Source organism: Camelus bactrianus, chromosome 20 (assembly GCF_048773025.1).
Source record: "Camelus bactrianus isolate YW-2024 breed Bactrian camel chromosome 20, ASM4877302v1, whole genome shotgun sequence".
NCBI classification, from domain to species: domain Eukaryota; kingdom Metazoa; phylum Chordata; class Mammalia; order Artiodactyla; family Camelidae; genus Camelus; species Camelus bactrianus.
In genome coordinates, this window is record NC_133558.1 from 37,212,439 (window position 1) to 37,226,374 (window position 13,936).

At 42.6% G+C, this 13,936-nt stretch overlaps 1 protein-coding gene across 20 annotated transcripts in view; it reads right to left on the bottom strand.

The window, feature by feature from the left end:
• DST (dystonin) overlaps positions 1-13,936 on the bottom strand; it is a 435,873-nt gene that overhangs the window by 40,025 nt on the left and 381,912 nt on the right. For all 20 annotated transcript variants that reach the window (XM_074348964.1, XM_074348971.1, XM_074348950.1 and 17 more), the window contains 8 exons: positions 11,409-11,612; positions 9,706-9,940; positions 8,677-8,903; positions 6,620-6,742; positions 6,387-6,488; positions 4,202-4,303; positions 1,800-1,973; positions 1,298-1,453 (listed from right to left, as the gene is read on the bottom strand). In XM_074348964.1, coding sequence (XP_074205065.1) covers positions 1,298-1,453; positions 1,800-1,973; positions 4,202-4,303; positions 6,387-6,488; positions 6,620-6,742; positions 8,677-8,903; positions 9,706-9,940; positions 11,409-11,612 — 1,323 coding nt within the window. The remainder of the gene's footprint in view (positions 1-1,297; positions 1,454-1,799; positions 1,974-4,201; positions 4,304-6,386; positions 6,489-6,619; positions 6,743-8,676; positions 8,904-9,705; positions 9,941-11,408; positions 11,613-13,936) is intronic.

A 13,936-nucleotide genomic window follows, 5' to 3' on the forward strand; every position in this document is an offset into this window, starting at 1 on the left:
GGACCACCTGCTCATTTCCCACCTCTACCGTATCCTGCACAGCTCCTGTCCCCGACGTACGTGACTTTAAGGACAACTAAGGACAGCTAAGTTGATGAAAATGTAAATGCCATAAACTCAACAGTGTGAGAATAAAGGTTCTGTTCACGTGCAGAGTGAGTCTGACTGGTCATTACTGCTCTGAGCAAAGGTGTGATACAGACATTCAAGAAAGATAAATGTTAGTGATCCGAAACAAGCCCTAATAGTTAATCAGACAAGGTTGGGCAAGGACTAGACAGAATGAGGTTAAAAAAAAGGAAGAAGAATTTAAATTAGGGACCAATTACTGTCGGAAAAGTACAAAAGAAAGAGAACTAAAGAATAGTCAAAAACTGTAGGTCATGCTCTTAAAGTGCAAAAAAACCCTTTGTTTTAAAACGCTATGAAACATAGATAGCATAGAAACAGTAAAATAATCAAATTTTTCTATTTGAGAATCAAGGAAAATTTATTTAAGATTAGGACTAGGGACTGAACTTTAAATAAGATGCCCCTACAATGTGAATGTTGAAAATTCTATGAAAGATTGTTGAACGTCAGGATAAACTCTACTGGGCATAACCTTTATTCCTCAAGCCTGGTGACTTCACAGAGGGGGAGTTTTCCACCAAGAATTGTCAACCAAATGCCCCGAAGATGGCAACAATATATAACTGTTTTGCGTGGATCTCTAGATAAAAATTTTCAACTTATAAGCCTTAAGTCAAGCACAGGACATGTGAAAATTCTTCTAAACCTAGTATTTTTCAAAACTAATTCAGAAAGGAAAGGACTAAGATACAAAAAGCCAATGAAAAGTAAGAGAAAGGAGGAAACAGGATAAACTCCAACACAATAAGAGATGTACAGACAGACAGAAATACGTAAGAGAAGCCAAAAAGCAGGCAGTGATGGAGGGGAGGGTGACCCGAGGAAACACACATCCTGCAGTGGAACTGTGACCTGGTCACGCCACAGCTTTTAAAACTACGCCACCTCAATCCAAGGACAGGTAGAACCAGGGATTTAAACCTCCAGGGTTGGGCATGCAATCCTCATAGAAACTGAGCCAGAAATTTGCCATTCTTGCCTTGACCAAAGAGATAAACACTGATTATAACCCTTTTAAGGAGGCGTGTTTTAGGTAGCTCAACCTTCAGTTGCCAATGTCCAATGTGAACTAGTGTTAAAATCATAAACGCACACAAAAGGGAGATGGACCAAACACATCCGGTGATGCTGTAAATGCAGGGAGTTTGCAGTAACAGCTACGTACGTGATGCTTGGCGAGCTCAATCTCGATGGCCTTGGGGTCTCCCCCGACGGGCTTCTGTTCACTGAGCAAGCCCTCGGTGTGCGTCAGCCAGGCCAGCAGCTCGTCCAGAGCGTGCTGGAACTGCCCCAGCGCTAGCAGAGCGCCCTCCAGCTTGTGCTGCGGGAAGAGCGACAGGAAGGGAATCAATCGCCACGTTCGAGATCATGGATGACACACGTTTATAAAACAAGAGCAAAAAGTCAATGGCATCATGCTGCGTCAGCCTGTAAGCAAATCCAAGGAACCTCAACCATCATATCCTTCTACATTTTAAGTCTTAAATGCTTTCAGGTTAAAAAAAAAAATGGCAGGAAAAACAGGAAAAGGTCTAATGAAATAAGAGAATCTAGGGGCTTCGGAAGTTGATCTACAGGATCGCCCAGTCTTACTTTTTAATAGTTATTTGACATTCATCAATGAAGCTGAAGCGTGATGATGTCCTAACAAAGGCCTTGGCATTTACCTGTCTGTTGATGATCCTCTCGCCCAGACTGTCCCATATCAACTTCAGCTCCATCAGTGGGTCCTGAACGGTGTGCTTGTCACTCTCCTCGGTTACTTTCTTCAGCAGAAGCTCGGCCTGATGGTTCAGCCTCTCCATCTCTATCTGTTGTTGGTAAGCCTCTGACTTAAATTGCTATTTTTTAGAAAAGAGAGACACAAGGAAAACTTGTCATATGTCAGGAACTTGTAAATAAACAAAAATTCTAGGGGCTAGGTCTTGATTCTAATTCACACTTCTTAGTGGGGTGGGGTGAAGGGGAATAAAAATCTAACAGAGTTTAGTGATGAAAACATTATAGATAAAAAATGATCAAAGAAATCTTTTATTTTTATGCAACATTTTCACATGGAAAGATGTTTTTCTTTATAATTCTGATACCTCACTTTTGTTCTCTACAATAAAAAATTAACACATTTTGGGGATTAGCACTATATATAACACTGCTATATATAAAATAGATAAACAACAAGGTCCTACTGAGTAGCATAGGGAACTACATTCAATAGCTTACAGTAATCTATAATAAAAAAGAATATATATAGTATATATATATATGTATAACTGACTCCCTACGCTGTACACCAGAAACTAACACAACATTGTAAATCAACTACACTCCGATAAAAAATAACAAATTTCAGGGCTTAACTTATTCTAATGTCTAATTATATACAGCCGGTGAGTTTTTAAATTATAGGAAAGAAGAAAACAAAATATATCTTGACATACATGAAACTCAGAAAAAATAAATCTCAAAGAAACTCAGTATTTCCTGCTCAAAACATACACACATCTTGCATCCACTGAACTTTATGTGTTTTCTGCAGCTATGCTGTGTTTATTAATATCTATTTATCCCTTGCTTCACCCACTGCTGGCTCGGAATAACATTACTCTCTCTCCTGGTGCTCACTGACATATATTTAATCATCTTGGCTTTGCCAACGAACACAGGTTAGCCAATGGTTGCTTGTAATGGGAAACTGTCCTTTCATAAAGTATTCATTTTATTCTGGAATAGTAAATTATTAAATAGTGAATAATTAATGGCTAAGCAGTCCCTTAATTTATTCAAGCAAATTAAAATAATTCAAAACTAATAACAAAGGTATAGTGAACACTTGCTGTATTCAAGCTGTTCTCAACAAACTTGTAAAGAAAATAATTTTACCCTCAAACAATCTAAGGACACAGAGGTGAGAATGGTTAGGTAACTGCTCCGGATGAAGGAGGATGCCATCTGAGACGCCTGGTTTCAGGGCAAGGACCCCAACCAGTCTGCGATATGCAAACCACTGAGATATTTGCAAACCCTTACATAATCTCTCCCCCCAACCTGTAACTCCCCCGCATCTGTAACCATACATAAGGGATATCAAGTATTTACTTCATAAGCAGCCAGAGTTAAAAAAAAAAACAACAAAACACAGTCTAATAATTATAACAGTAAAGTTCTCAAAAAGAAACATCTTTTCCAAACGAGATATTCTACAAGTACACTTAGAGATGAAAATGCTACAATTTTAAAGCCAGAGAGTAATTTTACGTAGAAATCTAGCAGAGTTCCTTGAAAGGGGTGTGATGTCTCTGAGACTTAAAATCAGGGAGGAAGTAGCTGATCCCACTTTGATAAGCGATCATCAGCACAGAGGAACTCAAAGGAAAAAGTCCAGCCTTTTTCACAGCTGGACATCAGGAACCACAAAAGAAAGAAAAATGACGGAGGAAAGCAGATGGCAAACAAACATTTACAAAACAAACGCTCTGGGAAACACTATTACCCCATCCACCCACGGGACCCTTCTTTTAGCCTGTTAGACGAACTGAGTTACTCTGAACACAAGGAAGAAAATGCAAATATCGCTGTATACGCATCAACAACATAATACACTACTGAATAATAAAGTTATAAAAATCCTCACAGTATGATCTACATATGTAAAACACACACACACACACACACACACACACACACACACACACACACACCCATGCCTCACCCTACCCTCAACCTGAGGATATCTGAAAGGCTATAATCACATCTCAAGAGTGGTTGCCTCTGGGTACACAACATTTTGGGTGGCTTTCAAAAAGCCACCTTTTTGCTTCTTTGCATTTTCTGATTTTTCCATGACGAACAGGCACTGATTTAGTAAGAAAAACTACTAGCATTTTACACCCTTTATTCAATGAGCACTTACACACTGCTCACTACATGCGGGCACAGTGTGAAACCAGTTTCATAATCAAAATGTGAAACTTCAAGTGTGGAGAGTAAATTAAGTTTGCGGAAAGCAGCCGGTGAATCAAGAACTTAAAAATGCAAAGTCTCTGATGAAGTTCTCGGCCCCTCCCCCTACCTTGAGCTCTTCGATCTGCTGCTTGACAGTTTCAAGGTCCGTCCCGATGGGAGACATGGAAGCCAGTTTACCACCTGCAATATCTACCCAGTCGAATATTGCCTGAAACACACAGTAGTTCATGTCAGTATCACAGCACATCCAAAAGGACTGCACCGCCTCAATTGTGATGGAAAATAGAATCATCAAGTCTATAAAGATGCTATGCCACGAGCCTGTTTTACAAATAAAGGCAGCAATATATGGAAAGTTATCTCAAACATGAGACATGTGAAGCCTCCAATTTTGCACCCAAATTTGCAAAAGAAATTCTATCTTAAATGGAATCTTAGAATATTGAGAACTTTTCAGTCCATTTGGGAAAAACTTTAATCAAGTCACCCCATGAAATAAAATTCTCTACACTCTCTTATGTCTGTCTGGAAGGCAGATTGTGTCAATACAGTGAAAGAAAAAGCCTCAAATCCATGTGTTTATTCAAATAATCACGAAGTTTATTGTTTGGCACTTGAGGAAACCATTTGTCTCACATAAACTTTTATGCATTATTTAGATTAGCATTAAAATCCTGCACATAGAAAGATTAGGACCATTATTCTGAATTGCAACAAAACTTCAAAATTTCCTATTTTCCTAGTTCTTTTTCAGTGATATAAACATTCTAAAAAAGACTCCACTCATATTCTTTTCCAGGTTGAAGACACAAAATTATTTTGTAATTTAATAAAAGTTGCTGGCCCATATAGGAAAGAAAAAAAAAAAAAAACCTTGGCAAATGTCTGGTATTTTCAAGTTATCAGTAATGAACCTCAGTACTTAAGTGGCAACTCGGAAAATAAAATGTATTTGACTTTACAATCAAACCTGGAAGACTCTGGAGGGTCTGCAGCTTTCAACATCCAGCTGCAGCCCTTCAAATGATCACGGTCCTTTGTCCCCACAGGTGATGTAACTAACCCACCGACCAGCAGGACCTGCGGGAGACCTTGTTTTCCAGTAGCGGGGATGAGACAAGCCACAGTGTCCGGCTGTGACCTCCTGAGGGCTAGTGGCCCCTGAGATTTCAGAGGCTGCAACGGGTGGCAGTGCCATCTTCAACCATGGGACAGACACAGCCCCAGTGACTCGCCAAACATATGTGAAAATCACCATCTGGCCCCACAGACGGAGCTGGAACCTGGCTGGTTACAGGCCATTGATAACGTAACCAATAAATAATCACTTTGCTTAAAAGCAGGAGGGAGGGCAAGGTTATAACAAGGTGTTACCTGTAGTGAATTTTTTTTTTTAATGTATTTCCAGAGTTCAAAACACTTTGCAGCTGGGCATGAAGCTGGGCTCATATTTATTTTTACAAATATAGAAACGAAGTAGCCTCATAAAAAGGAAAAGATGTTCTCATCTGAGCTTTAAAAATAATATTCTCTTGGTGTTATGGAAATACTTAGGACTTTTTCCATATGGTGGTTGGATAGAAGATTAAACTCCTGCCAGCTGGTTAGGAAATGGGACAACGTTAAGGAAGGTGGGGAAGAAATATCACCGAGTTGGCCTCGCCTGACAGGAGAATTTTTAATATAAAAAAAAAAAAGAAACTTCAAGACTGGTTAATGAACTGACCGAGAACCCTTTAGGGATGTGGAAAACAACTATTAAAAGGAATTATATATATGGGGAAAAAGAATACACTTTTTTACACGACAGATCATGACATAAAATAGACGTCTATTTGAATTCACGGGGACTGCTGGCTTCAAATCCAATTTCTTTACTTCTGACTTGAGCCCAGCTTGGTGGTATTTTTAGACAGTGTTTACGCCTTTCATCTTAATCCACTCAACTTCAGAGCAGAACTCAGACTCACCTCCACTCCACTGTCTGGTGTCAAGCCATTTAGGAAAAATACCGGGTGGGTATATTGACTTCCACTTTTAAAAAAAAAATTAGAATATTGCTTCTCAAAGTAAATCTCACAGAATGTGTGTGTGAAAATGTTCTGAGGTGTGTGTATAAATCTGTACTCATCACAAGGGTCAGAAACAGCTTCTAAAAGGCAAGAGGGGGAACGAAGCAGGTGAGGCAATAGCATCACACCTGCAGCTCTGGGGCGATCCCAGCGCACGACTCTGTGAGCATCACTTAACGCGACCCCTGCCCCACCCCCGGTGGACACTGCGACCCGTACCTGCAGTCCATCCTGGTACTGAACGGCGGCCTGCATCGCCTCCTCCAGCCTGTCCACCCGGTCTTTCCAAGCTTTATTTAGAGAATCCCACGCTGAATTTAACTACGATATAAATATTAGAACTCTTTCAGTGTCCTGTGTTAAGTGTTCAACCACTTCTATTAAATATGCTTTAGTGAACAAAATGCTTAAAAAAACCAAACTATTCTGATAAGCATAGACGGGAGCCGTACCTCGTCTATGCTCTTCTTGACGATGGGTTTGTCAGGCTCCCCACACGCGGCGATGAGTTCAGAACCCAGGTTAATGACCATGTCCAGCTCTTCCTGCAGTCCATCAATCTCCTCCCTTATGACCTGGGATAAGAAATGGCAGCCTTAAAAAAGGAAACCCTCCTACACTTGTTGGTGGGAATGCAAATTGGTGCAGCCACTGTGGAGGACAGTATGGAGGTTCCTTAAAAAACTAAAAATAGACTTATCCTATGGTCCAGCAATCCCACTCCGGGGCATATATCCAGAGAAAATGTAATTCAAAGAGACACATGCACCCCACTGTTCACAGCAGCACTATTTACAATGGCCAAGACGGGGAAACACCCCAAATGTCTATCAAGAGATGACTGGATAAAGAAGATGTGGTGCGCGCACACACACGCAAATGGAATACTACTCAGCCATAAAAAAGAATAAAGTAATGCCATTTGCAGCAACATGGATGGACCTGGAGATTGTCATTCTAAGTGAAGTCAGCCAGAAAGAGGAAGAAAAATACTATATGAGATCGCTCATATGTGGAATCTAAAAAGAAAGGACACAAATGAACTTATCTATAAAACAGAAACAGACTCACAGACATAGAGAACAAACTTATGGTTACCAGGGGTTAAAGGGGGTGGGAAGGGGTAAATTGGGAATTTGAAAATTGCACCTCTTGGGGAGTGATGGAAATGTGAGCTATCTTGATTGTGGTGGTGGCTTCATGGGTGTAGACATTTATCAAAATTCATCAAAGTGTACATCTGAAATATGTGTAGTTTGCTGTACAGGAACCAGACCACAACAAAGGTGTTAAAAAAAAAAAAGAAATGGTAGCTTTAGTTTTGAGCAAAACCACAGTGAAACTAAAAAGATGCCCACAGACATTAATGGTAGTTACTTCTACGACGTGCGACTGCAATCAATTTTTATTTTCTTCTTTCTATTCCTTAACTTTCTGCACTAAATTTTTCACCAAGAAAAAGAGAAGAACTACTTTAAAGAAAAAACTGTCCTTTGAGTAACAAATGTCAACTGTTTACTATAGAGACAATATTTAGGAAATAATTCCACATAACAAATACCAGAGTAAGTTTCTTAAAAAATACTGAAAAGCACAAAGACATTTTGTGTTTGTTTCTCAAACCAATGAGTTTGGCAATTCACTCTTACAACAGATGTAATTATCACATGAGTTCAAAGACTTCATGCAAATTACTGTATCTTCTTAGTAGATTTAGGATAGTCTAGCTCTGTATTTTCACTTTTACCCTGGCACAAGTAAACTACCAAAAACAAAACAAAAAAACTATGACAGAAATGCAGTCTTCTCCCTTTGCTTTCATCTTCTTTGTTAAATATATTTATTCATTTGAGATGCACTTATTTACCAAATATGAACCAAGCCCTCGAGCAGGGATTGGAGATGCAGAGAAAATGAGATCTGACTGTCCCACTCAAGGGGCCCTGACAGAGCATGGTCGATCGACCACAAGTCCTACTCTGTGTACAGTCCTTCGTGTGATGAGAATGTTATGGGGACAAACTCCGCTGAGTACGCAAGAAATAGGGAAAACAATGGCTTTGGAAACACAGGCATCGGCTCGACTGGGATGTAACCGGCTGGTACCCTGTCTAGGTAGCGTGGACTTTCAGCAGGAGGCAGTGCACACTCCGGAGGGGTGTAAATCAGCAGCAGAGTAAGGGCAGATCTAGAGGTCCGACCGGCACCAAGGTTAGAGGCTGGCGGGGAAAAAGCCTCTGCAGACGGGGGACCACTCAGATTACTTCAGAAGCCATGAAAAGAGATAAGGAGGCCCCGACATAAGGCAGAAGCATCGGGGATGGAGTGAAACTTCCTAAATACACATTCTTCCAGTGAAATCTGTGGGTGTCCTCTGTCTCCACCCACATCGCTATGCATTCCTCTTTCAGAATCAAATTTAATAGATTCAAAATATTTACCAAAGGAACCCAGGGATTCACGATACCACAACCGATTCTTTACCCCTAAATGGGATTTTTCTGCATACCTCTGCTGCTTCCTGCTGCTGCTTCACTACTGAGGGATCGATTCCAGGGTCTTCCAGGTCCCGGATGAAATCCTGGGTATCTTTGGTGGTAACCACCAGGGACATGTGATCACACCAGAACTTCTCTGCTAATTCCATCACATCCAAGAGTTTGGCTTCTCTTTCTTCCACCAGTGTGTGTATGTTCTCCCAGATGAAAACCATTTGGTCAAGCTTGTCCTGAACAGCTACAGAGCAAAACAGAATCAAAAAGACACCCCGTAAGCAATAAAGCAGAGCATTTTTGTCTACACAGGAATGGTGATTCAACTCACCAGGTTTCTAAACCTGGATCAAATCTGAGTTGAGCCCAGTCTACTGGGTATCGCTGGGCTCAATGGCCTTTCCAGACAAACTCAGGGTGTCCTGCTCCTCCTGAACCAAGGTTTCCTGACAAAAGATGATGCTCGGAGAGGCATGTGAGCTCAGAGCAGGGGGACCTGAGTTTACCAAGGCGGGCCTTACTGCTAAGAAAGAGAAATAACCACGCAAGTATGTGCCCTCCCAGTCAAGACTTGAGATGTTGGCTCAGTCCTGGGAACACAACAACGTGGGATACGTATTTTGGGCTTGCTTCCAGTGCACCCTCACCACGAATTTCCACTGACCTCTGCACAGGCTCTCCTCTTTGACCCCAGCTCATACCTTTAAGGTCCCAGTTGCCATTTCTGTGGCTATGGAATAGAGCGCCAGTTAGGTCAGTTGGCGTAGGCAGTGAGGAGGAAAAAACACCCCTAGGTTTGGTCTTCGGAGCATTATGCTTTAACCAACTGATTTGAAGGGCTTGGAGAACATGTGGCTTTTGTATTATGGGACATGATGTATTTAACCAACTGATGTCACCAACACAGGAAGACAGGAACAACAGCCCCTCCACCCAAGACACATTGGATCTGCGAAACCTTTTCTAAAACCGGGCGCGTTGATGGTGAGCACTCAGAATGGTCGTACGAGTCGAGACCGATGGTTCGCCCATCCCGACCAGCTTACCTTTGGCAGATGTGTCCTTGTCCGTGCCCTGGGACCGCGCGATCATCTCCTCTCCCCTCTGCCTGAGCGTCTCGTACAGGGGCTGCAGCTTCTCCATGTCCACCACCAACACGTTCTTGTTCTCGCTGATCTGCTCCCGGATCTTCTCCACCTCCGCCGAGATGGACGGGGGCTGCCTCAGGCGCTCCGCAATGCGCTCCAGGCTCTCCAGGGTCTGGTCGATCTTGTCGTGGAACTGGTGGTGACACAGAGCGATCGATCGATCATAAGGCAAAGGACCCGGGGTGCCAAGTGTGGCATTTAAGTGGAAAACATCTATTTCATGCCACAATCAAGAACTAAATAAACCTTAGTCCTTTTGTTAACAGCCCTCCGAAGAGCTACAACCAGCTGGCACGGGAAGACGTTTCTTAAAAATCACGACTTACACACACCTGTCTGTGTCACATGGCTAATGGAGGCTGGACTGCTTCTTGCAGATAACTGAGTGTATTCATTAAGAAATGGAATATGCTAATACATAACTGGGCCACCTGAGAGCAGCATCCTACATACTGCTTCACCTGATCACAATTCAAATTAAGTTTAAAAATTAGGGTCAGAGATTTGCAGATACTAACTACGATCTATTAAACAGAACAAGTCTCTACTGCATAGCACAGGGAACTCTATTCAATCTCTTGTAGTGACCTATAATGAAAAAGAGTATGAAAACAAACATACATGTGCATATGTGTGACTGGGACATTGTGCTGTACACCAGAAACTGGCATATTGTGACTGACCACACTTCACCAAAATAATTAAAATAAATAAAAATTAGGTTAAATAACCTCAGTCTGAGTCTATCAAAATTTACTGTTTATTCACATTTACTGATTATTTTGGCCTCCAAAAAAAGTAACATTATTAAATGTGAAACTCATGGGCAGTTTTGACCAGATTAAAGGGATTTCTTAAGTCACGAGTTTCCTGAACTAACAAATGTTAAAAAAAAAAAATTAAACAAAACAAAAACCACCCTGATATTGCAATGGAAGTTTGTATTTAACTCATAATCGGATTCATGAAGGAATTTTCAACTCCTGTTTGCAAAGGTACCGCAGACAACAGAGCAAAGTTATAAAACCTCGCTCATTTATCGAGGCCACGCCATCTTCCACACTGAAGGACTCGCCACTCAGGATTACAGACAGTGGACCACTCTAACGCCAGCAACTCTAATGATGAGAATCAAACCTTCACGACAACTCTGTAGATAACTGCAAATCAACTTCTTGAAAGAATTTATTTTCAATCAAGGGAAAAAAGAAGTCCAACTTTCTATTTTTTCCCTTCTGACTCAGCCTGCCATTCACAGTATTTCTTCTTACTGCCGTCCTGGGAGTGCTTTATCAGCAACGACAGTGACACTTTCTTTTATCTGTCCCAGTGGCAAACACTGACTTCCACTCCGGATGGACACTTACTTAGATATCTGGACAATGATGACAACTGTATGTTTCTTCAGTCACTGGAAATTATGTTTTATTTATATAGAAGGAGGCTGGGAGATACAAGGACTGGACGCAGGCAAGCATCGCACCTGGGACAGACACCAGTGCTCAGAGTCACCGCAGTGGGACCGTTTTAGCTGACACTGACCCAGGAGAGGCAGGACCCGGCGCCCCACGCTGCACCCCACCCCCAGCGTCGAGCATTACCTGCGTGGACTGGGCCATGGCTTCATCCAGCGCCACTGCCCGCTTCTTGACGTCCTCCTTGATCTGACTGTAGAGGCTGTCAGCCGCCATGTACTTCTCTCGGATGGAAAAGCCCTCCCTCGGGCTCAGTTCCAGCAACTGCGGCCCGGTCTTGTTCATCTTGTCGATGTGAGGCTTGTGCTCTGCGATCAGCTCTCGCAGTTGCTGTAACGAAGCAGACAGCATCTCAGTATCTTCGGGGCGCCTGTCCCCAGGTTATAGCTGTCAACACCCTGCCCCGGGGCACCCAGCTGGCAAGAAACTCCAAACACACACCCCACCCACCCCGTCCCCAGGCATGTAATGTACAGCTCTTCACCCGGAAGAGACACCCTCGACACAAAGATCACACAACAGTCTGGTCGTGTCCAAGTCCCTTCTAGGGCACACGTGAAGATGCTGGGGAGCTGAAATCACGGATCCCAATCCACTGAGCGCTTTCTCCCCAAAGCAGGACGTTATGATCAGGGTAGAAGCCAAGGGCCACATTACATAGAAGGATTACGAGCTCCCTGGGTCCCAACCTACAGACACCAAGCCACAACTCCCGGGGTTCCTTTCCGCACTTTCACGGTAGGCACCGAAAATTATTTAAAAGGATGGAAAGAAGGGAGAGGCAGGGAGGGGGAGGAAGGAAAAGGAAAGCAGCTCAGGAGAAGGCAGACACAATGCTGAGAGAAAAAACCACAGATAAAGCTAAGTCAGGCAGATGTAAGCCTATGAGGCACTGTGATTACACGTAAACCAGTTTAAAATGTGCACGTACGTATTACACTACATATGTATGAATCTATTCTATGTACGTATATGATACAGATAATACACATCTATAAACACATAAATAAATCTACTTATATTTATTTTTAAATCTTAATGGCTACAAGAGTAATCAGTCTTTCACACACACAGCTGCACACTGAGCATTACCTGTAAGGTATATTTATGCAAAAATACGTGACGTGAATATTTTGCATAATGTCATCTAATCAAGAGATACACTGATGTTGACAGTAATGAGTGAGTGTGGACTCACCCAAGTGGAGCCCCATTCCTTCCAGGCAGCTGGATCAATCTGGAACCTCCACATTGCATGGAACCTGGGGCCCCCCACTGCCTGCCTGCGGGGTCCTCTGAGGCCGGCCTCCTTGTGGCAATGGGGTGCCCTCTCTTACCCCACTATCCATGAGGGTCCCTAATCAGCACCTCCTTGTCCTCACCAGAGGGTGTACCTCCAAACTGTTTGCTACCCAGCCCCCAATAAAAGCTTCTCTGAGGGAAATTACATTTGGGGAAGATAGTCTAGAGAAAAGCTATCTTTTCCTGTAAAAGTTTCACCTTCTATCATTTATCAAAGAGAACCACCAGGAAGGCCACATACCTGGATTTTTATTAAAAGTGTTCACTCAAATCAGTCCTACGAATTATTTCCAAAGTGGTTAAGAAAATCGGTCCATTACATCATTAACGATCCCCAATGTAACACACTATTTTTGAAGTTTTTCTGAAGGTCGTCTCAAAACTCTTGGAAAAGAGCTAAATAAAAATAAATTCAACTTTACAAAAAAAAAAAAAAAAGGAGGAGGAAGGTGTCATCCACCCACTGTGCTGTGTGTAGCCCCTGGGTGGTCCAGGCTGAGAGTCCCCGTTTCTGTTTTACATCAGCACCTTCATGCTGTTCTACAGAACAGAGGTGGCGACAGTAATATCAGCTAATATGTAATCTCACAGAAAAGAAATGTGTTGCCCAAGTTCTGGTTTCCGTGTTCTCTAAGGTATGCTTGTAAAAATAAGCTCATGCTTTGATCATCAAGAGACTCTCAGTCAAATGAGGGATCTCGGCCGAGCTTCTTGAGTGGCCCAGCGTCTAAGGGGTGTCATCTCTGCAGCACCACCGCGGGCACCTGTGCCGGGAAGCGGTTGGATGCACCTTCCTAAGACCCTTCCACGACAGACAAGAAAAGAGCCAAGGGCAGCCTACTTGGCCACGGGTGTGCATGAAAGGGCCCAAGAGGAGGTGCCTTTGGCCTCACGTGTAACAAAATGATTCTTGGCAAGCATCCAAGAGCCCACTTGTGCCAGAGATGCTCAGTGTGACTTCGAGATATCTACCATCTGTACCCTGGTTCTTGGGGCCCTTTCATTCCTGGCTAGAACAACCTCGAAGATGCTCCCCAGCACAGCTGGACAGCAATGTGGTGAAGCTGCAGAAGAAACGCCGTTCTAGAAGGTGGCGAATAATCTGAACAATTTAGTTGGAACAATCTGAAGACTCGTCTAACAAAGTTACTCAGGTTCCCTTTGTAAGTAAAATCATACCCTTGTTTTGAGAGTTGAAAGATGAGGCAAAAAAGGAAAATTTATTTTCCGTTCAATAATGGTCCTTCCCGTACTATTTGATGTTAGGCTAGAAAAGAGCTGTTCAAATCCCACCTTGAAGTAGAAGAAACCCATGAAACATTTTATATTAAAAAAATCACTCAGTGGGGCGG